The 22,248-nt window shown below is 51.8% G+C and overlaps 9 protein-coding genes across 9 annotated transcripts; 5 read left to right on the top strand and 4 right to left on the bottom strand.

The window, feature by feature from the left end:
* Positions 1-88: 88 nt before the first annotated feature.
* On the top strand, positions 89-538 carry LDX57_005414 (uncharacterized protein; the record flags this gene model as incomplete). The annotated part of the gene is made up of 2 exons (XM_046087095.1): positions 89-389; positions 531-538. The coding sequence occupies 2 exons, from the start codon at positions 89-91 to the stop codon at positions 536-538; spliced, it is 309 nt and encodes a 102-aa protein (XP_045943062.1).
* Positions 411-2,514, top strand: abd1 (mRNA (guanine-N7)-methyltransferase). The gene is made up of 3 exons (XM_046087096.1): positions 411-2,077; positions 2,126-2,292; positions 2,343-2,514. The coding sequence occupies exons 1-3, from the start codon at positions 693-695 to the stop codon at positions 2,375-2,377; spliced, it is 1,587 nt and encodes a 528-aa protein (XP_045943063.1). The 5' UTR covers positions 411-692; the 3' UTR covers positions 2,378-2,514.
* A 570-nt stretch (positions 2,515-3,084) lies between these two features.
* Positions 3,085-4,728, top strand: LDX57_005416 (SUMO ligase MMS21; the record flags this gene model as incomplete). Its single annotated transcript, XM_046087097.1, has 2 exons — positions 3,085-3,893; positions 3,960-4,728. The coding sequence occupies 2 exons, from the start codon at positions 3,085-3,087 to the stop codon at positions 4,726-4,728; spliced, it is 1,578 nt and encodes a 525-aa protein (XP_045943064.1).
* An 830-nt stretch (positions 4,729-5,558) lies between these two features.
* Positions 5,559-6,580, bottom strand: MIC33 (putative mitochondrial dicarboxylate carrier protein; the record flags this gene model as incomplete). Its single annotated transcript, XM_046087098.1, has 2 exons — positions 5,559-5,607; positions 5,676-6,580. 2 exons carry the CDS (start codon positions 6,578-6,580, stop codon positions 5,559-5,561), a joined length of 954 nt encoding a protein of 317 aa, XP_045943065.1.
* A 2,682-nt stretch (positions 6,581-9,262) lies between these two features.
* On the bottom strand, positions 9,263-12,454 carry acuF (phosphoenolpyruvate carboxykinase PCK1). Its single transcript, XM_046087099.1, has 6 exons — positions 11,864-12,454; positions 11,683-11,758; positions 11,431-11,631; positions 10,545-11,099; positions 10,340-10,491; positions 9,263-10,286 (listed from the first exon to the last, which is right to left on the bottom strand). Exons 1-6 carry the CDS (start codon positions 12,043-12,045, stop codon positions 9,650-9,652), a joined length of 1,803 nt encoding a protein of 600 aa, XP_045943066.1. The 5' UTR covers positions 12,046-12,454; the 3' UTR covers positions 9,263-9,649.
* A 3,073-nt stretch (positions 12,455-15,527) lies between these two features.
* Positions 15,528-17,113, bottom strand: LDX57_005419 (ankyrin repeat domain-containing protein; the record flags this gene model as incomplete). Its single annotated transcript, XM_046087100.1, has 2 exons — positions 15,528-16,954; positions 17,020-17,113. The coding sequence occupies 2 exons, from the start codon at positions 17,111-17,113 to the stop codon at positions 15,528-15,530; spliced, it is 1,521 nt and encodes a 506-aa protein (XP_045943067.1).
* A 1,591-nt stretch (positions 17,114-18,704) lies between these two features.
* On the top strand, positions 18,705-19,367 carry LDX57_005420 (carboxymuconolactone decarboxylase family protein; the record flags this gene model as incomplete). The annotated part of the gene is made up of 2 exons (XM_046087101.1): positions 18,705-18,856; positions 18,911-19,367. The coding sequence occupies 2 exons, from the start codon at positions 18,705-18,707 to the stop codon at positions 19,365-19,367; spliced, it is 609 nt and encodes a 202-aa protein (XP_045943068.1).
* Positions 19,368-19,775: 408 nt separating this feature from the next.
* On the bottom strand, positions 19,776-20,117 carry LDX57_005421 (uncharacterized protein; the record flags this gene model as incomplete). Its single annotated transcript, XM_046087102.1, has 1 exon — positions 19,776-20,117. The coding sequence occupies one exon, from the start codon at positions 20,115-20,117 to the stop codon at positions 19,776-19,778; it is 342 nt and encodes a 113-aa protein (XP_045943069.1).
* An 870-nt stretch (positions 20,118-20,987) lies between these two features.
* On the top strand, positions 20,988-22,140 carry LDX57_005422 (SDR family NAD(P)-dependent oxidoreductase; the record flags this gene model as incomplete). The annotated part of the gene is made up of 4 exons (XM_046087103.1): positions 20,988-21,032; positions 21,146-21,397; positions 21,478-21,757; positions 21,881-22,140. The coding sequence occupies 4 exons, from the start codon at positions 20,988-20,990 to the stop codon at positions 22,138-22,140; spliced, it is 837 nt and encodes a 278-aa protein (XP_045943070.1).
* Between the last annotated feature and the right edge of the window lie 108 nt (positions 22,141-22,248).

Genomic DNA, 22,248 nt, shown 5'->3' on the forward strand with positions numbered 1-22,248 from the left:
CAATGTTGTTATCGAGAGACTGGGATGGTTCGTATGAACAGAGGGTTTCCTGTCTTGTGTAACGGGAGAGCAAGTGAGATCGGATCCCATGCTCCCAACCACCGCGCAGAGTCTTTGTTGTAGCGTTGGACACACAGTATACCGGATGAGGTCGATCGTCGACCGGATGCGGTCAATGAAAACATGGTTGACGCTAGGCTTAACCAAGGAATACAGCACAATAGAAGAATTCCTGGATTTCATTATCGAATCTGATTCCTGCTTCACTTCCCCTTCTCTCGAGTACGGAGAATGGGCTGTGTGTTTGGGCGAGCCCGACCAGCGACTGCAAGATGTACGATCCAGCACGGGACTCGTGGGAGGCTCAGCGCGTCCCCGACAAACCCGCGGTATGTTTTCTCCGTTTCGTTCTTCTCTCTCCTCCCAGCCCCCGACAGAGTGACCTGAAGATTTGGGCCTTTCTTGTCGCTCATTTCAACTTCACTTGAATTGGGTTGAATCGATAAACTAACAAATTAATTAAGTCACAGCCACCTGACGATTTCCACTCTGCTACGAAACCTGTGACGCAAGAACAATCTTCACCTTCCGTCGCTCAGACCCATCCACCTGCGCAACGCCTTCCAGAAAGCGACCAGTCCGCAAAGAAAGAATCAAACCGAGACGAGAAGCCTTCTCACCCCAAACCCAAAATGACCGACCTCCCCTCCGCTTCGCCCGAGCGATCGGCTGCCTCTCCTCACCCCGAGAATGACTCCCCAGCCGACAAAAAGCGAAAGTTGACCGACGAGGAACAAAAGCCCGCCGGGGTTCCCGATCGTCCGATCTCCAAACGCAAGCGCATGGAGGAGCGACACCAGAAACTGCGCAAACGCGGTCGCACTCCCCCGTCGGCGTACTCTCGACGAGACGCGGAAGAGGCTGCCAGGGCGGCGCCGGCTCGACATGATCGATCCGTCTCGCCGCTGGCGCCTCGTCGATCTCCGACGCCGGAAGAGAAGCCTCGTCAGCGGAAGCGACCCGGTGGTGGTGCCCGCATGGGGCTGGTGGATCGGGAGACCCTCCGTCGGAGACAGGAAGAACGGGAACGGGCGCAGGAGGAGGATGCTGTCCGGAATTCGCAGACGCGGGGAGTCACCGACATCGTCCGACAGCACTACAACGCGGTGCCGCAGCGGGGTCGCGAGTGGCGAAAGACCGAGAGTAAGATCAAGGGACTGCGGACGTTCAACAACTGGATCAAAAGCACGCTGATCCAGAAGTTCTCGCCCGACGAGGAGTTCGTGGCCCGCTCGATCGGCACCAAAGACTGGGCCGAGGAGACGGCGCCGCCGCCTGTCGAGGAACGACGGCTCCTAGTGCTGGACCTGGGCTGCGGCAAGGGCGGCGATCTGGGCAAATGGCAGCTCGCGCCGCAGACGGTCGATCTGTACGTTGGGCTGGATCCCGCCGAGATCTCGACGGTGCAGGCGCGCGAGCGATACAACCAGATGCGATCGGGACGCGGTCCGCGCGGCCCCCGTCGCGGTCCCCTCTTCCACGCCGAGTTCGTCCCCAAGGACTGCTTCGGCGAGTGGCTGGGCGACATCCCTATCGTGCAACAGGTCGGAATCGACCCCAATGCCGGACCGGGCGGATCAGCCATGGCTGCGCGCTGGAGCGGCGGGGGCGGGTTCGACGTGGTGGCGTCCATGTTCGCGATCCACTACGCCTTTGAAAGCGAGGAGAAAGCGCGACAGATGCTGCGGAACGTGGCCGGGTCGCTGAGAAAGGGCGGTCGGTTCCTCGGCGTGTGCCCGAACTCGGACATCATCAGCGCCCAGGTGGCCGCGTTCAACGCGAAGAAGAAAGAGCGGGAGGCCGCCAGCAAGAAAGAGCAAGCTGAGCCGGAGGACGGCGAGGTCGAGGAGGAGGCGAAGGTGGAATGGGGGAATTCTATCTACCGCGTGCGATTCCCGGGCGAGACCCCGGAGGATGGCGTCTTCCGACCTCCTTTCGGATGGAGATATAGCTATTTCATGCAGGAAGCGGTGGAGGAGATTCCGGAGTATGTGGTTCCATGGGAAGCATTCCGAGCGTACGTATCCCCTTTTGTTATTTGGAGTTCGTGCACTGACTTGGTTAGACTGACGGAGGATTACAATCTGGAACTCCAATATCGCAAACCCTTCATGGAGGTCTGGCGCGACGAGAAGGACGACGCGGAGCTGGGACCGCTGAGCGAGCGCATGGGAGTTCGTGACCGCAGTACGGGGGAGCTTCTCATGACGGAGGAAGAGAAGGAAGCAGCTAGTAAGTTGAGGCGTTGGTTACATGGGATGAAATTGCTAACAGGATGATAGGTTTCTATCACGCATTTTGCTTCTACAAGGTGTAGTGATTGGCTGCATATTTACAACATTCCTTGCTGTTATTTCATACTTTCTGATGTATTATTGATTCTTGCTTCTCGGGCTTCATGTAGACTACTTAGGGAATTGATTCTACTTTTTGACACTGTTAAGCTGAGCTTTGTTGTAAAAGGCAGATTCAGCTGAGTATCATGGGTGCATGGCTATGCTGTCTGGGACAAGAAAAAATTAGCTGATATGGCGTCCTCTTGAACTAATCGGGTACTCGTTAGAGACTCTAGTCATATCTAATGCTAGGCATACTATGTCTGGAAATTAAGGCAAGAAGTAGACGTTAGTCGAGAGCAGTTGACTGGGTACATAAAGTACCCACCCATCTACGCCGTACCTCAGCTAGCGCGATTCATCCTATTCTTGCCATTCACATTCAACCTCAATTCATCTGAACGACCTTCTTTCTTGGCCCCTCTACCCTTTCTTTGATTTTCTAACACCGTATTCACATTGTGATTTCTTTCTCGAAGAGTTAAACCCAACCAAAGCAACGAACTAGCTTGGTGCTAACCAACCAGCGGCATCTCGCCAAAGAAACGCGAAAAGTCGCGAAACAAAGAACGCATCCACGCACCTTACCTACCAAATCTATCCATCCATTTTCCCACACAAAATTCAACTTCAACATCAACTCCAACATCAACCTCAACCTCAAACCTCCAAAATAAGACACAGAAAAATGTCTACACCACGCAGCACCCCCCGCGATCGAGACCGCACCCGACACCTCGACCACCGCAACAGCAACAACAACACCCAAACCGAACCCCCCTTGCCCCTCTACGAGCCCTCCCTCGCGCCGCTCACGACAACAGGGCACAACGCGGTCCTGGCGCTCTTGAAATCGCAGTCTTTAAGACATCTGAAAACGCATCTACAGCATGCGGGTGTCAAGTTGACGGATTCAGCTGGGGAGGTGAATGAACGGGTTACCGATGCGAAGGGACGGTTTGAGAAGATGAAGGAGAGGGGGGTTAGGTTGAGGGCTGCGAGGGAAGGTCAACAGGGTCAGGGTCAAAATGGGGAGAGTCAGGATGGAGAGGGGAATGAGGGTGAGGGCGAGGGTGGGAATGAGGAAGGGGGAGACGAAGGGGAAGCGGAAGAGGAGGAACGGAATCGGTTGAGCAGTCTTGAGGAGAGGGTTGCTGGGATTACGGGGCGGTTGGAGGAGCAGGTACGGAAGATGGTGGATGCGGAGGCGAGGGTGGATGCGTTGGTCGAGGTGATGGGGGAGTTTGAGAGGGAGGCGGATGAGGCGAGTGTTGCTCGTCCTGGGAGGCAGACGAGGAGGAGAACGAGAAGAAATAGACGGGATGGGGACGAGGAAGGGGAGGATGATGAAGATGAAGAAGATGAGGATTATGAGGCGACGTCGGAGAGAGAAGACGATGATGCTGAAGCCGCCGCTGTTGCACCTCCTAGTCGACGACTCGAAGAGAGTCTGAAGGAGAACTATGCGCAGTGGGATCGACTATCACTTACCCAGCGGTATGCATCCCCAATCCCCATTCTTGACACAAATTCTGGTATAGGACAAAACTGACCGCAGACCAGCTACTCCGCCAACAACACCTACGTCGGCTTCTACCGCATCGTCCACGAAGCCAAACACCCCGGCAACGACATCCCCCCAGTCCCCCACGCCTCAACATGGTTCTCGCATCTCGAAGACCCCAACGCCGCCTCTTCCTCCTCCACCCCCTCCACCAACCCAACCCCCACCACGCGCCAACAACGCCAACGCCAACAACAACAGCGCAGCCCTTCCCCCGCCTCCGACGAAGACATCGCGATCGAGAGCGAACGGATATCCCTAAAATGTCCCCTCACGCTGCTCACCTTCCGCGACCCCGTCACGAGCACAAAATGCCCCCACAGCTTCGAACACGACGCCATCCACGACATGATCTCGCAGTCGCCGACCACCGTGCCCGCACCACCCCCAGCGCCTGGAACCGCGCCGTCCCGCGCCGCGCGTCGTGTCCGCTCTGTGAAATGTCCTGTTTGTTCGGTCGTCTTGACGGGACAGGATCTGCGACGGGATGCGGTGTTGCTGAGACGCGTGAAGCGTGCGGAGGCGCGCGAGCGGGAAAGAGAAGATGAGGATGAGGATGAATCTGGGTCTTTGGGTGGGAGAAAACGGGCGAGGGGGGTGGGGATCGAGGTGGCGAGTGATGATGATAATGATGAGGATGAAGAAGACGAAGATGAAGACGAGGAAGATGATGAAGGTCCTCAGCAGAGGAAGAGGAGACGACAAGAACAGGTGCGGATCAAGCAGGAGAGGGCGATGTCGAGTAGTGCGCCGATGATGGTTGATTAAATTACATTTAGAGGTGATTGGCAAGTAACTATTGTTCTGTTTCTTTTGGTCTCTATGATTATCTCGTTTCTGGCTGTCTTTATTTAGTTGTCTTGCATGAGCCAGAATTTCTATGACATGATATCTGGTCGGTCACATGTACCTACCTCTACTGTTTATGATGAGCATAGCATGTTCAATCGATTCCCTATGCACAGATGTCTACACTGCAAGAATGAGAGATCATGCATTATTAACGCCGGACTCTGACCAACCCACGTACTACCCAACACCCTCGGAGGGCTCGTATCGGGTATCAAGGCTTCATGGAAAACAGAAAGTAAATACACGAAACAACAACCCAGACAGACAGTCAAGGAGTGACCAGGCAGAAAGAAATGGATATAAGGAAATGGAAACTGCTCCGGGTATGAAATAAAAAAGAGACCCACACGCGAAAACACATACTGATTGACTCGCACAAGAAGCGAACAGAAAAGGAACAGAAGCATTGACATTGGTCAGACCAGCCGAAAGGAATATCAAGAACTTGCATGCGAATCAAAACAGACAAAGGAAAAGAAAAGGGGGTATCCGTCCGCCTGCCGACAGCATAAAAAAGAAATTTTTGGGATGATTGCAGCCGGAAAATGCGCCTGCGAGCAAGACACATGGATGAGGGTGTTGCGATGCTGGCTGCTCATGCTGAACAGATCGGGCGAGGACATCTAATCAACGGTGCATTGAATCTACGCACTAGAGCAGAAACGATTTTTCATCTGTCGGTCGCGTCATCACGCAACGTTATAGCACCGAGCATTCAATCGGGACGATGCGTCGAAAAAGACAGACTATTTGGTGATGAGGTTCAGATAATCGGCGACGATAAGCGTAACCATGCTAAAGTGGATCCCGCGGGGTTAGTGTTAGGGACAAGCCGCCCAGAAACCAAGAGTGGGGAGACTAACGCATGGGGTGCGATCCGCACGTAGTACGTGCCGAATCCACGATAGAACCGCAACCATCCCTCCTCCTTGACCACCTTGCGCGCGCAGTTAAAGAGACCCTTGTACGGCAGCTGGCCGGTCTTAGGGTCCTTCTGCTGCTTCTGCAGACGCGTCTTGATGAAGTCGAAGGGCAGCGAGAGGAAACTGGCGAAGAAGCCAGCGATGGCGGAGGCGGCGAACGTCTGGTTCTGCGCGGAGAGGCTGGTGCGCGCCTTCAGCTGGGCTTTCGACTCCGCGAAGAAGGTCAGCTGGCCCACATTGAGAGCCATGGCGCGCACCACGGTGGGGAAGGCCCCCGACCACAGGGCCAGGACGCCTTCGCTTTTCGAAATGCGCAGCAGCGCGTCGACAACGGAGCGGTAATTGGCGCGGGCCTCCGGGGGTTTGAGACCGTCCGACTGCATACGCACCAGAGCCAGGTCTGCCGGATTCCCGATCATGGCGGCGACACCACCGGCCGTCAGACCGGCGCCGGCGCGCTCGGCGAATGTGACTTGACGGTTGGCGGCTTCGGCGTTCTTGTTGAGGGTCTTGATGAAGGTGTCGAAGAAGCCAAGACGGGCGGTTGTGTAGACGGCCTGACGCAGCAGACCCGCGGACAGGCCGGTGTAGAGATCGAGAACCTTGCCGGAAGCGATGATATCGCGAGCGACGCCAAGCGCAGATGGACGAGGGCCGGAGCGAACACCCTCGCCGGCTAATTGTAGACGCACCTTGATCATGTCGATGGGCTGGATGACTGCAGTGGCAGTCATGCCGGCCAGGCCACCATTGACAAAGGGCAGAGCAGCTCGGGTGTACGGATGGTGTAGAAAGTCGACCTGCGGCTTCGAATCCGGGGTGGTGGCGACTGTAGTGGATGCCATTATCACGACAAAGCTAGACGCAAATCTAGCCTACAAGGGAGAGTCAGTATGGCTGAATTGATCTGGGAGACCAGATCGAAGACAGTGCGGAGAAAGGATGGGCAGGAAGAAGAAGAGAGGGAGAACAGACGAGGAAGAGAGGGGAAGAGAGCGAGGAAAGCGAGTGGGGAAGGAGACACGACGACGACTGACCAGGGATTGTAGGACAAAAGACGAGACGAGCAAGTAACGGCACGAAACAAAATGCCCGACAGATGACGTATCAAACGAGAGAGATCAACGCGACGACGAAAGGGAAAAAAAGAGCCCAAGCGGACGAGGCGCAGGCAAAGAGGGGAAGACGAGAAAAAGCAGGAAGCAGCGATGAGGGGAAGGGAAGGCGATCAATCGGCAGAGTTGAAGCACGAAGAAAGACAAGTTGAAGGTACAACACTCCCAGTCAGATGACACCGGGGATTTCGTCATGCAACCACGGTCAGGACGCTTGGGATACGACGTTGAAAGGATCGGAGTCCGAAGGACTTTTATACTTCCTTCCGGCTATACTACGAAGACACATCGTTGCCAGGAACCGACCCGTCACCCGAGAAAGTATCAGGACTCCAGATGAAAATTGTAGCGAAGTTCGCTGGAATGAGGGATCCACAGGAGCAGTTGATGCTGACTACGACGGACTACTGCACGATGCGGTGGATATTGCGGGGGAAGCTTGACGGTTGAGTCTTGAGTCTTGACTCGGTCAGCTTTCAGCAGTTTGATTTCACGACGCAATCATCCGTCGATAAACATTCTTTGTCTTTGTCCTCGACGTGTGAATAGTAACAGAAAGATCCAGACCCCAGAGACATACTGAACTGGTCCTTGTCGAGTCTTTGTCCCCCGCCAAAAAAGTGACGGCGGGGCAGTCAGTTCTGCGCTAACCCCTTTAGGTCCTGCACGAGAACGGGCCGGCGAGTCTTCCCTATTATTAAATCATCCAATAATGGATGCCCCATTACTTCGCGATCTAGACTCTCCTCTCTATACATGTCAACAACACTCAACAGCACTCTATACACAGAGACACAACCACTCCAATCACCACTCTTATATCTATCTGCTACCTATATAATCATGAGCAATCAACCTGATTGCCCAGATCTATCCCATCTCTAACAAACCAACTATCAACAACCACCTACAACCTAGGTAGCAGTAATATCCTCTCTCCATTCCTCCGACCCAATCGCCGAAATCGGCACTTCCAAGTATAGATCTGGCAGAGCATCCTACCCAATCCACCTGGATCGTGTCGCCCGTCATCCCAATCGATCCCGGACCTCTCGACCCGGAGAACACTCCTCCGGACTCATCGTCACGGAGATGACTTCTGCCTTGATGGTCTTGTATACTATAGACTAGTGCGGTCAGGTGATTATCTCTTCTATTTACGGGGTAAGGTATCTATCTATTACCTAGACACCATGACTTACATACACCGTACTACGTGGATATCATGGTAGGTAGCAGCTACATATAAGACCAAAGTAGTATACAGTGGTATTGCTAATAGGGAGAGTGGATTCCCATCAAACCCGGAATCATCATCCGGCAAACAAACAAGAAAAAAGGAAATAAATAGAGTAAGTAAAACAAAGAGAGAAAAAAAAAAAAAGAGACAGTCAAACACCTCCCAGACGGAATCAATCCCTGTCCTCCCCCCACGGCAAGGACCCTCGGAATCAAGGAGCTGAAGGCTAGCTGGCTGGGCCGACGGGACTTGGGTCGGGTGTCGGGATAGCGGTTCGGATGTGGAGAGCGGGAACGTCGGTAGCTTAGCCGGGATTACTTCTTCCTTGGATTACAGTACAAGTAGTTCCTCCGTATGTTGAGTGCTTGCTTACTTATCTTCTAGGAACTAGGAATTTTATCCTGGGTTAGTCTACTCGCTAAGGGGTGCTGATGATGTTAACGCAAGCCAATGATCAATCCAGAAGAAGATATGAGGAAATAGTAAGCCGGAAGCACGCATTGTGCATACCTACCTATAGTACGGAGTTACTTCGTAGATTGTAGTAACGATAGGAGGCGGAATAACTCCCACCCCTTGCCGAATCGCAGGGCCGGAACCCCCCCTAGTCTAGGGAGATTAGATAACACTTAGCCCAAACCGTATAGACTGCATGGACAGATAGCCCCATAACCAGCTAGCCAGCTAGCCAGGTAATCAGTCAGATACGAACTAACCGGAGTCCGGATTTCCTGAACACATTGAAAGAGCCGATTCTCGCTGGTTACGGCTACTGGGACTGGAGATTGATTCATGATTACCTCATTACTGCTTGTGGTCTACTCCGTGCTAACTAGCTGTGACTGGCTATGACTATGCCTATTTGGGTATGTTTCTCAGCAGGCTGTGGGTTCCCGATGTGTTGAGTGTTTAGTGTTAAGTAATGGTAAATAAAAATTGGTTGGTTGGGTTAGGCCTTCGTTATTCTATAGAGGGTCTGGTGGTTCTCAGGTAGTGTTTGTTGTAAATGGCAGTGTCGGAGGAATTCAAGTCCTAGGTAGTGGATCGGAAGAGGAAGCGCGGTGTGGGACATGTCCGGCCGTCCCAACACTTTCTATTTCGGAGTTGTTCAATTCATCATGGGCTTTGGGAATGCTACATAAGTCCGTAGAAGTTCTCTTTATTTGGTTGAGGTTCGAAGTATGTCCCCCCAACAATGTGTTGGGTTCGCAGGCGAGGAAAACCCAAGTTGGAACGGTCATATGCAAACAATGCTTTCCAGATCAAGGTAAGTTGGCTAGGGTCTACATTACAAGACAAGGAATGATATAACTTCAAATCAATTTTTATTCACAGGTATATGCCATGGTCCATTCGGACTCATAACTCCTATCGACCGAGACCAATTAGATCCAACCAAGAGAAATTCTGAACATCAAAAGAAAAGGTATGATATCCCTGCATCAGAATGCCAGGGAACAGAGTACAGGAACAGAAGGCAAGTAAAAACCAAAGATTCAAAATCAAGCATGCCATGCAATTTATGAACAGAAAGGAAATCCCAAAACCCAGATCATCATCTATTGAGGCACCGGACCGGCGGCAATCACCTCCTTGGTAGCTTGATCCGAGTACTTGGTGAAGTTCTCGTTGAACAGACCCGCCAGCTTGTTGACCTCGTCCTTGAAGCTAGTGGACGCGGTCCAGCTGTTCTTGGGATTCAGCAGCTCCGAAGGCACGCCGGGGCAGCTCGTGGGCACGTGCAGGTTGAAGACATCGTAGGTCTCGTATTGCGCGTTGGCCAGCTCGCCGCTGTGGATGGCGTCCAGAATGGCACGGGTGTACTTAAGAGGGCAACGCTTGCCGCCGGTCGTGGCGCCAGCGCCAACCCATCCGGTGTTGAGCAGCCAGGCGTTGGCCTTGTGCTGCGAGATCTTGTCGGCAAGCATGCGGGCGTAGCGCATGGGGTGCAGCGCCAAGAAGGGCTGGGCGAAGCAGGACGAGAAGGTGGCCTGGGGCTCGGTCACACCGTCCTCGGTACCGGCCATCTTGGAGGTGTATCCCGAGATGAAGTGGAACATGGTCTGCTCAGTGGTGAGCTTGGAGATGGGGGGGAGCACACCACGGGCGTCGCAGGTGAGGAGGATGATGTTCTGGGGGTGCTTGTCGGAGATACAGGGGATCTTGGCGTTCTCGATGTATTCAATGGGGTAGGCGCTGAAGAGTCTGTTAGATTGGTTTCCTTTTGACAGATTCACGAGGGTACTTACCAGCGAGTGTTCTCAGTGAGGGTCGAGTCGTCGTAGTTGACCATACGGCTGATGGGGTCGAAGACGACGTTCTCAAGGACGGATCCGAAGCGGATAGCGTTGTAGATATCGGGCTCCTTCTCGGCGGAGAGACCAATGCACTTGGCGTAGCACTGTGGAAATCAGTAACTGTGTTGCGATTATTGGTTTGAGGTCAAAAACTTACGCCACCCTCGATGTTGAAGACACCAGTGTCGGTCCAGCAGTGCTCATCGTCACCGATCAGAGCACGGTTGGGGTCGGCAGACAGAGTGGTCTTGCCGGTTCCCGACAGACCGAAGAAAACGGTAACGTCGCCGTTCTTGCCTTCGTTGGCCGACGAGTGAAGGGTGAGAACGTTGTGCTTGACGGGCATCTCGTAGAAGAGGACGGTGAAGACACCCTTCTTCATCTCTCCGGCGTACTCGGTACCCAGAATAACCATCTCCTTCTCGGCAAAGTTAATAGCGACCGAGGTAGCAGAGGTCATACCCTCGGTGAAGCGGTTGGCGGGGAAAGATCCGGCATTGTAGATCACGTAGTCGGGGTGGAAGTGCTGCAGCTCCTCCGCCGAGGGGCGGATGAGCATGTTGCGCATGAAGAGAGCATGGTAGGCGCGGGCGCAGACAACACGGACGCTGATGCGGTATCTCTCGTCCCAGCCAGCGAAACCATCGATGACATAGATACGGTTGCGGGTGTTGAGGTAGTCGACGGCACGCTCACGGTTGATCCGCCAGACCTAAAGGGGGAAAAGTCGATTAGCTAACCAGCCCTATGCAGGTGACGTCACACGTGACACCACGACCCAAGGCAGGCAACGCAAGGGATCCAAGGATTCCAATGTGGCACAAGACCAGCAATCCGGCGTTGCACCGCAGTCAATACAGGAAAATACCTCATCAGTTGAATATGAGGCATTTCCGGGGGATTGCGGTTGCAGCTGCAAGTCCAGAAAGCTTGGTCTTGGTGACACGCGAAGGCCAAGAAGGGGAAAAGTGGGCCAAATGCAAGGGATGAACAATGCATTTATCGCTCCACTGGAATAGTAGGAAACAGGGAAGAGAACGTACATCAGGAGTCATGGGCTTGTTAACGGGACCCCACCAGACGTCGTTCTCTGACGATTCCTCCTTGACAACACGCTTGTCTGAGGGAGAACGACCCGTCTTAGCACCAGAGTATGCCGTCAAGGCACCACTCGATGTGATAGCAGTACCGGTCTCGTAGACCAGAGCATCTTCGTAGAGGGCAGCAACCGAGGGGTTGGCAATCTAGGAGCCGTTAGTATGAGCTTGGTCTGTAGAGATGACAAGGAAGCTTACAATAGCGACACGCTCGTAGTCAATGTGGGCGTGTTCGTGAAGCTCTTCCTCAAGCTCGGTGTGACCCTTGCCCGGCCTAGTAAGTGAAGAAGGTTAGTCAAAGTGTAGAAGGGCAGCGAGGTCAAGAGTATGATAGGAGGGAATCGAAGAGAAGTAAAAAAAGGAAAGGAAGGAAACATACTGAACACCACCAGGGTGCAGGGCAGTACGGTTAACAGAAGTGGCAACCATGTTTCTTAGCGAAGTAGAATGATAGTTATTGTTTCGTTGTTTTGCTACTTGCTGTTGGAAGAAATCTGAGTAGATAGGACCTGATTCCGGGGGGGCATTGGGGGGTATATGAATGTTCTCAACAGGGGCCATGATCACGACGGCCGCGGTCGAAAAGACGTTTCGATCTCCAATTCCCGATGTATCTTCTCCACAGTTTCACGGAAGATGTCGGGGCAGAGGACCGGAGCTGAGGCGGAAGGGGGTACGGTAAACTGGGCCAAAATGATGTCTCTCGCGCTCGTCCGAAAAGTTCCGAACCCCAGATGTGGGCACGAATTGGTTCCGGGAACGCTAGTCGGCCACGCACCAACTAGAGCGTAAGAATCGGAAGAATGATTGATCGAGCTTCTTTTTCGTCGCAAATGATTAACACGCGTCGGGGCAGGGAAAGAAAATCGCGAAGAAATGGCTCATGCAGGTCAGGAATTTTAGTGGGAATGAGGGACTAGACTTGTGTTTTACCTTTCTTGATCGTGTTTCTTTGGCCGAAAGAAATGCCGTGGCTCCCCAAGAATCAGCTGCAAACGACCTGTCTTTATGAACTTTCTGACATGGTTTGCAACATTACACCATGCCCAAAGACTATTATTCATCTACGCAACGACTCGTCCATCTTTCCAGCGAGAAAGGCGGACAAATGGAACAAAGCGAGCGAGGAGGTCATGGTGATGACGTTTAATGATCTCAGAGAACCTTGCCTGGCCGGGTCTGAATGCTAAGAACCAAAATTGCGGGGAGAGGGTGATATTTTTCGGCTAGAGGGCCCAGCGACCATACCCGGTCAGGGAGGCTTAGAGCAGCCACATGGACTAGATTCTCTTGTTCATCAGGTAGCTAAGGGACAGCCAATGACGACATGCGCCGCAACGAAAATCCCCTCCGGCGCTAGTCCCGTCCAGGCAGTCTGTTAGTCATCCGCCACCCGAGGCCAACCGGCGCGCGGCCAATCACGGGCGGCATCCCGTGCTGATTTGCAATCCAACGTCACCGCGCTGGCTGAATGTATTGCCGTCAGAATCTGTATGATGATGTGGTGGTGATGCGCTTTCTCTTAGTCTTGGGCCTGGTCGTGTCCCGGCTGCGTGACGACGTGGAGCTGCAGGTGACAAGACAGCTCCCGAGCTGCCTACCCGTTCGGGCCATTCTGAAGTCTTCCAACTCGACTTGTATACAATCTACAACGTCCAGTACGGAGTACGTTTAACTTCCCCAGGCAAACCGCTCGACACGCACATGACAAGAATCTCCAAATTTGCCGAATTGCCACATGTATTTACTATCCCCTAGCCTACTGTACATTCTCGCCAACGGTCAGGCGCCAGCCCCTGACAAGGCCCTCCGTCAGGTCAACTGATAGCATGCACGTTCTCAGCCAAGCACGACAGGTGCAGGATGCGATTCCTATCCCGGCCAATCGTGGCGCAGTCGTCGAGGAGGATACAGAGCTGAACAGGTCTTATCACTAGTCCTCCTGCCTACTGGACGGTATCGTTCCTCTGTACCCCGCATCCGACTAGACGCCGGGGCCACGCGGGCCTTTCCCCAGATTAATACTAGCATTCTTGGTCTGGATGGACTTGGCTAGGGGTCGGAGCTGCCAGGATGAACACTATTGCCTCACGCGACTCAAGCGCTTCGTATCTACAGGCTGTTGGACCTACACGTAGTACATGGAAGATGTCCTCCGTATCTGTACTGTACCAAAATCAAATCGATCACGAACACATCGACACAAACCACCAGATCCACAAATCGGGGAAGATAGGAGCATCCGAGGGGGGATAAGGCTGGATCACATTTTGCGTGCTTGACTGGTTGGCCCGGCGGTTGTGGGGACGCTTAGGGTTCCTCGTCCGGGTGATTTAGGAAGACTGGAGAGGGCAGGAGGGCAGGAATTGAAGAAAAAACTTGCTCCATCACCATCCCAGGGCCACTGTTAATTAAAATCCCGCAGATGTGCTACGCTAGTGCATGGTCTAGACAATGCATGAGGGGCAGAAAATGAAGAGAACAAAAGTGAAGAGAATGGACAGGAGGTGTTTACTGCGCCCACGAGGCACTTTGGATAGATACTATTCTGTAGATACAGACAAGAATAGACCATGAACGTGGCTGATTTCTTGCCACTGAATTCTATAATTACCCCAATTTGTAACTAATTGGAGCTGGCCAGAATGCAGAATGAGACATCCAGGTACATTCCATCAGATCCATCAACGCGAAAATCAAACATTCGCCTGAAACACCTCCGTCGATACCCACTTAACGGACTCCGGCCTCGAATCCCTTGCCTAGTCCCTCCTTCGTGCTTTTTTATTCTCCGCAGCCACTGTGACTTGCAAACGATAACATCCTGTCAATTATATCCAGCAATGATATCTCTGGGATTTCTCGGGATGACCGACCTGTGCAACGAGAAGGTCATCCCGACCAAGTCTTTCCGACGGCCAGGATGGTGGCCCAAGTAAACCCGAGGGAAAAACATGGACCACTTCCGAAAATTAAATAATCGAAAATCCTCGGACGCAAATGCCCCTTTGCCAGTGGAGACGAAAACACACCTGAACCAATGTTCTTGTCGCCATTAACTAGGCAGGCCAATTGTTCGCTTTTCGTCCGACAGGGGTCTGCGGGATAAACACAACCCGAAGTATGTCATTCTCTATTATTATTATCTAGCCTCGGGCAAGCACTCAGGCGCTTTCCGTTCTTTTTTTTATTTTTTTTTATTTTTTCCAAGGACAACGGAAGAAAAAACAAAAGTCGTTGAAATGACCGATCGCATCCGATAATTCCCTCGTCATGTATCAGCAACCTGCATATACCTATTTGTCTGTGCCCAAAAAACGGTCGAGGCCATCTCGAATTGCGACGAACACGTGCGCCTGTTCGAGGCAGATGCTTGGCCTCTTGGGTCTGACACAAGAGGCATGGCATGGGACGAACAGGGATATCTCCAGCAGGGATCAATCTGGATACAGGTATCATATCTCCACATCATCTCGAGCGACTATCCGTGCAAAGGAGAAATAACGAGAAACACGAAAAACAATACGCGATATTTAGATAACTCAACCGACATGCGAATGATGCTCTCTTGAAGCTATGAAATGCGCTCGAAGCTCCGCTTTGGGGTGTGAATGTGAAAAACATCCTGCGTGTTTCTGTTCTTAGTTTCTCGATATTACGGTTGGGAAATCTAATGCGACAAATGATAGACTGACCATCAGTCTTGGAACTGGGCATATAATGCGACCGAAATGAGCTAATTCTGCAAACAGGTCATACAATGGGCTGGATCTTCTATTGTCTGCAACACACTTCTAGAGGCTTTAGATTTTCACAAAATTTTTGCGAATCTCATTTCTCAAGGGAGAGAAACTTGCTAATTCAGTAACAAACGAGCAATTGGATGTGGAAGACTACTAATGTACATGGAATTTACTTACATAGACATCTTGATAGGGTTTGCGACATGGAAATCCAGGAACGGTACTATTTTTGACTATGCGGGCAGCTCTTACGAGGCCCTTTCCCATACATCATGTAGTGAAACTTTTTATAGCTGGCAACTAGCCCGTTTGCACCAGGGCATAGTTGATTGTCGGGTTCTTTCGTTTCGTCTCGTCTCGTCCCATGGTGCCCAAGGCCCTTTCGATTGGGTTATCTTCTTGCCGGAGTGTATACCTCTTCCCCTCCCATTTGAAGGTGCGATTGATTCCTTTCTCAACGAGCAAGTGAATCAAATCCACGTCCTCCAGCTCAGCAGCCATGAACAATATCGGAGGCAACTTCTTTCCCTTGGAACCCCGAGGCAGCGATTTGGTCGTGATATCAGCACTATACTCCACCAGGACAGCAGCCGTTTCGGCATCTTCCTTCTCCAACGCTCTTTGCAGGGGCGTTTTGGTCATCCCCGGATAGGATTTTCTGGGATCAACCCCCTGCCCTAGCAGCATTTTCACCATCAGTGGCCTCTTCGTTGTCGGTTTGCATTTGCACACCGCTGAGAAGAGCGCCCCTTTCGGGAACTCGGCGGTAGCGATATTCGGATCAAAGCCTTCGCGCCCCAGCAGCCGCTGCACAGTATCCTGGTGGCCGTTCTCAACAGCTTCGACGAGGGCGTTGTACACCAGATCCTGCTCGAAATTCCCATACTCGTCCACGAGAAACTCCACCATGTCAGTCTTTCCGGCTCGGGCCATCGCGCGAATGGCAACATCCATGCGTAGCCTTGCATTACTGCTAGACCGGTATTTCATATGTTCTATCCACACCTCTAAGGCTTCGATATTGTTGTATCGTGCCGCAAGAGAAAGCACGTCTGTTACATGACCGTCGTAGGTAAACGTCATTGGACTGTTGCGCTTAAGCACCTCATTTATCTCTGCATTGCCGATTCTTACCCCCAGCTCGAGCACCATCACCCCCCATTGACTGCTGTACATCGCGCGACCTAACCCTTCTCGGATCAGGTATTCGAGTTCCCGCGCATCTCCATCCTGAATCGCGCCGCACGCCAGTAGAACCTCGCATGTTTGATCGATGAACTGCCGTGACCGTCCCCCCTTGCTCCCCGGCACCAGTCGTTCGTAGCCGCAATTCATCCTGAGCCTCAGCGATTCCGGACAGATTATGCCATGAGGCCTGAGCGAGCTGGCAGCGACACCGTTAATCAATCTCTCCGCCAAAGCCTCTTTCTCGTGCGTGGTGGTCACCCCTCGCTTCTGCACTTGGTTGTATAGCATTTGCGTAAAAACGCCGCAAAAATGAAAGCATCCGCGGTGCCTTTCTTCTTCATGTCGGTGCAGCTTCTGGCGTAGAATTCGGACCTTCAATCGATGGGGAAATGCCTCCCACCCGGGCACATCCTGTTTGTTGTTGGGACTGTGCTCCCGGTGCTGTAGGTTACCGCGCTTGTCTTTATAACATCCGAAGCCGTCGGTCTCCAACCGAGAGCTCCTAGACAGGAAGGACATTATCTCAGTTTCGAAAAGGCCTGCTACTCGTTAGACGCTCTTTCCTTTTGTACCATATTGTTATCAGGAAATAATTCAAACTGACTATTTACAAGACGGGCCCGGAAGAGGTCCTTGATGGGCAGTGTCTCCATCATGTCCCGTAGGATCTGATAGAGAATTTCCAGTGGAACGCGCATTGTCAATGACTGCAGGAGGGTTGTCGAATTGCAGGGAATTGGGGGCTTTTTGTATGATTTTTCTTTTTTTTTTTTTTTTTTCTAGATTCCCTTTCCTTTTTTACAGGGGCCTATGACTCAACGCCTAAGCCTCCATTTTCGCCCCAGCATGGCAAGTCGAGAACATTCGCATGAACCATATCTTCTATCAAAGTTATATTTCTTTGGGGGTCATAGACGAACAGTCTAGCTGTCCTTGCTTTCCTATATCTCCGCCACAGTCTGGCTAAGGCAGTCAGTCATGTCATATCTTAACTTTATCTAATCGCTTACCATGAATGCAGTTCATACTGTATGTCTACCATCATATCATATACAGTCATGACAGAAGATCAATTAATTGTTAAAATCGAGAGAATCGAATACAAAGTTATCCAGACGAAGTCCTTATCTACAAGGCAGACAAGTCGGTCACAAGCGCAGATCCTCAGGCAGCAATGAAAGCGGGGCACGACAGCGCAAGGCGGGGTCAGCGGACTGCGAGAAGTGCAATCACACACCAACAATTTCTAATTCTCTTCTTCTTCTTCTTTTCTTTTGATCACTATTCACTCCCTGGTTTCACTTCATATTTGACCTTTTCCAGTAAGCTGACAGAATATCATCCTCCGAACCATCAAAACATATCTAACCGTTCACCTCCATAGACAACACCACCAACCCCACCAAAACAAACAAAATGTCCGGCCACACTGCTTGCCCCTCCTGCAGCGCCCCCATCCCCGGGGAGACCAAGACCTGCGGTTCTTGCGGAAAGGTACATATCCTGTCCTGGTGGAAGGTGATATTTGTCGGAAACAAAGCGCTAACGGGATTAGACTTGCCCTGTTTAAATCCACCAGCGGAGACATGATTCGGGATGATCGGTGGATGGGAGTTGGAGTTTAGATCGGTCGGTGGGGGTGGTCTTATTTATGGAATACTGGGTTTGAGTACCGGGGATGGTTGATTCTATCGCATTATGTGTCGATGATAATGAAGAAATTCACGAGATATCCATTTTCTTGAATTGGAGGTTTGTAGGATTGGAATATGGCTTAGTACGACTTTCATGGTATATACGTCTTTAGAAGGCGGTGTTCCTCGTACTAATGTCTCAAGTATACCTGACATTATGTGACCTGGTGTGAATGAATCAACGACTGGAGGCCGGTGCCTTAATCTCGAGGCAACAGAATACACTGATGGTCCAAGCGCCATACTAATAGCTATCCCCGACGGCTCTCGCCCAGCAAGACCACGTTAAAATAGCCAAGCAGAAAGGAGGACATGAGAACGGGAAACTCGAGGCGAGCGGAGAATCCTTAAACCAAAAGATGTATGGCGCCACTAATCTATACCTCAGCCGGTGAGATGATCTGCCGGGGATTACGGAGGTATTGGTGAGATGATGAGGTGAGACGTTCATGTGGGGAAGCATAAGCATATCCTAACCCATTGATAGGAACCCAGTCGGAATTGAGTCTGACTGCAGTGCTTTATTTAAGAGACTGCTGGGACCCTCCCCTCCCCTCACAGAGAATAAACGTCTTGCTACCCGCACATCCTCACCATGTCTCGCTTTCCAGCCATTCCTCCCGAGGAACGCACCGAGGCGCATGATAAGCTCGAAAATGGGCTTGCAGAGGTCTTCTCGAAAGGGCCATCCCAGATTGAATGGAAGGGCTCCTCCGGAACGATCCTGGGTCCGTACTCGCCTCTCCTGTAGGTTAAGACATCTCCACTGCAGATCACGATAATCTCATGCAATTAATCCAGATACACGCCGGAAATAGCAGAACCGTGGTTCAACCTCGCCCTGACCGTAACCCGACAACAGCGACTCACGATGCGCGAGAAAGAACTCGCCGTCCTGGCAGTTCTCGCGGAATATGACGCGCCATACGTGCTGTACACACACTCTCAAGTGGCGATTGCAGTGGGGCTGTCCCAGGAGCAGGTGCAGCAGGCCGTCGATGGCGAGGCACCCAATGGTCTGAGCGAGTCCGAGGCAGAGGTATATAGCTTCGCGTTGGAGCTGGCACGGTTGCGAGGACCTATGGATAGTGCAGTTTTCGACAATGCGAAGAGTGCACTCAGTCGTGATCGAATGGTGGGCTTGGCTCATATTGTTAGTGGCTTCATTTACACTTCCATGCTGTGTAATGTCTCGGACGGCGAGGTTCCTGCTCCTGCTGAAGGTGCGTTTGTTGCGAAGTCAAGGCATCGGAAGTAGGCAGTAGAGGTCAGAGCGGGTCTAGTCTATATACATGCACAACCACACTCTCTTATCAGACTGCAGATTGATGTAACCGCAATATACAGTCAAGTACTATTGGTTTTCTAGGGAATATCGAGGAGCTACTATGCATTACTTGATTTGGATTGGGAATCAGTGCGATGTACGTTGGGGACTCTTCTTATTCCATCACCATTGAAGAGCTAAACAGAACCTCTACCTAGACCTAAACTGTCTGTCTGTACCCAGGTGCTTGAGAAATTATTCATCATCAGCAAACGTTCGCCTTGTTCACCACCGATTGCAACTCATCGACCTCCTCCGATCCAACTCTGATCATCGCTTCCCTGCTTTACAGGATCCACGTCAGGACGCTACCCTGCACCGTCAACGCCCTATGGCTTCTCAGATCTCCCAGCCTCTGATGTTGGACTCTCCTCGCAGGCCGGATTCGTGGTGACTCAGGTTAAGGCCGCACCGCAGCAGTTGTTGCAGGTTGTGGCATTCATCGGCATTGTCGGTGGTATCGCGATGACTGTACCGTGTGCTTCGCAGTAGGCGATTTTCGAGATGCGAGGCTTCTTCTTCACTACCTACTCTGTCGGCGAGAAGCATTTGCGGATACCGGCTCTCGGAAGCCGTCAGCAAAAGTGTTGCCGCGGCAGGATTTTCGTCAATCTTAGCGATGTTCATGAAACGAGAGGAATCGTTTGTTTGGAGACGCCGGGGAGGAAAAGCCGGGGACATGGTGGGCTAGGGCTAGAGCCGTGACTTCTTACCCATTGGTAGATCCTCGAGGCATTAAAGAACCTGGGTTATTATTCTTAGAAACGGTAGTGTTGGGCGACGTTGAACCCTGTATCCTACCTTTTCAATCTATTCTGTATCTATAACAAGACATCAGGCTACGGAGGCGCTCAGCCGGCTAGCCAGGCCGAGCCCAACAGGAGCTAGGTATTTTGGTTCTCTGTTTCTTTTGTGTTGGCTAAATAGTCACTGGGATATGCACTAGAATAAGCCCATACTAAGTAAGGATTGACCCTTTTTAGTGCAGTGGCAAAATTCAACAGATTCTTTGTTGTATCGCCTCGGGATCCTGCGGACACCCACCTTTCGGCAGTGGGTGGTCAACACCGGTCAGGCATTTTCAGCAGAAAGGCAGATTCTTTATATTAATTTATATTTAGCTATGACTATCTACAATAATTATCTGAACATATACAAAAATAATTTTAATATAAAATAGAACACTGCTGAAAGGCGGTGGGTGGTCCGCAGGATCTCGGAGGACTTTCTAGTCCCCAACAAGCCCTAAATGTATATCGATCGTGATTGGCGATATCAACTCCCTTCAGCCTCGATTTCTCGTTAGCTAACAAAGACACGTAGGCGCTATGGTTTCCAGTAGAATGACTTGACTGGGGTGAGAGTTTGTACTTTGTACTCTTCTCAGGATGGCGAGGGATATAAAGGTGGTCACCACTCTTCGCTGGGTTGAGGACTAACTATATACTCTACAATCAAACTGAGATATCCTCGAGACAAGGCCGGAAAACACCAATATTGCGAGTACTTCGTTTGTTTCTCAATTCCTCCTTCATTAACGAACCATCCACCATGATCACCAACACCCAACTCGACGGCATCGCTCTCGTTGTCGGCGTCAGTACCCTCCCCCAAGCCCCACAGCTCCCCTTTCCCACCTACTCCCAGACCCTCATCCCTATACATACCCAAGGCTACCGTCACAGAACACTAACATTCTATATAAACAGTCCGGCCGAGGCATCGGCCAACAAGCCGCCTTCTCGCTCGCCGAAGCCGGCGCAAAAGTTGTCGTATTCGCCGACATCAACGAAGAAACGGCCAAAGAGTCCGCCGAGGAAAGCAAGAAATACGCCTCGAACAAGGACTACACGGCCACGACGTTCACGGTGAATGTGTCTGACCCGAAAGGCGTGCAGGAGATGGTTGACTTCGTGGTTGAGAAATTTGGTCGCTTGGATTATTGTGTTAATGGGGCTGGGGTTGGTTTCCTCCTTAACTTCCTCCCTACTCTGAGGATTTATATCCTATCTGCCATGAGCTAATTGTTTGTTACGGATAGATCGACAACGGCGTCCACGCGCCCATCGCAGAAACCGACATCGACAATTTCGACCGCATCATGAATATCAACGCCAAGGGGATGATGCTCTGTGTCCGCGCGCAATGCGCCGCCATGCGCAAGCAGACCCCGCGACAGATCCAGGGACGTAACGGTACGCGCGATATCGGCCGCGGCGCGATTGTGAACATCGCGTCTGCGAACTCCTTCGCTGGCCTGCCCAGGAAGGGGTCCTATACTGTGTCGAAGCATGCGGTTATGGGGTTGACAAAGATGGCTGGTATGTTTTTTCTTGGTTTCTTTCATCCGGGGCTTGGCTTTACTCTTCTCAGTCTTCTGTTTCTATAATGCTTGTAAAGAAAACAAAAAGACCAAATTATTAACACCAGCTATGAGAATATAGGCCTCGATCACGCCGCCGAAGGAATCCGCTGCAACGCCGTCTGTCCGACCTGGGTCCGCACGCCCCTGCTAGACGTCGAACTGAAGAGTAACCCCGAAGTAGTGGGCATGATCTCGGCGATTGTGCCGATCAAGCGCGCCGCGGAGAGCGATGAGGTGTCGGACACGATTGCTTTCCTAGTGAGTCCGGCGGCGAGCTATATCAATGGGGCGAGTATTCTGATTGATGCGGCGGTGACGACGACGGTGAGGCTTTTCTGATCGGGTCTGACTTATGTTGGTTTCCGGATTCGGTCTGGTTGGTTGGTGGTTTGGACTATAAGTCAGGTTGGTTCGTTCTGGGATGGGTAGGAAGGGACGCCGGGACCA

The sequence above is a fragment of the Aspergillus melleus genome, assembly GCF_016097325.1.
Source record: "Aspergillus melleus strain CBS 546.65 chromosome Unknown contig3, whole genome shotgun sequence".
Classification (NCBI taxonomy): domain Eukaryota; kingdom Fungi; phylum Ascomycota; class Eurotiomycetes; order Eurotiales; family Aspergillaceae; genus Aspergillus; species Aspergillus melleus.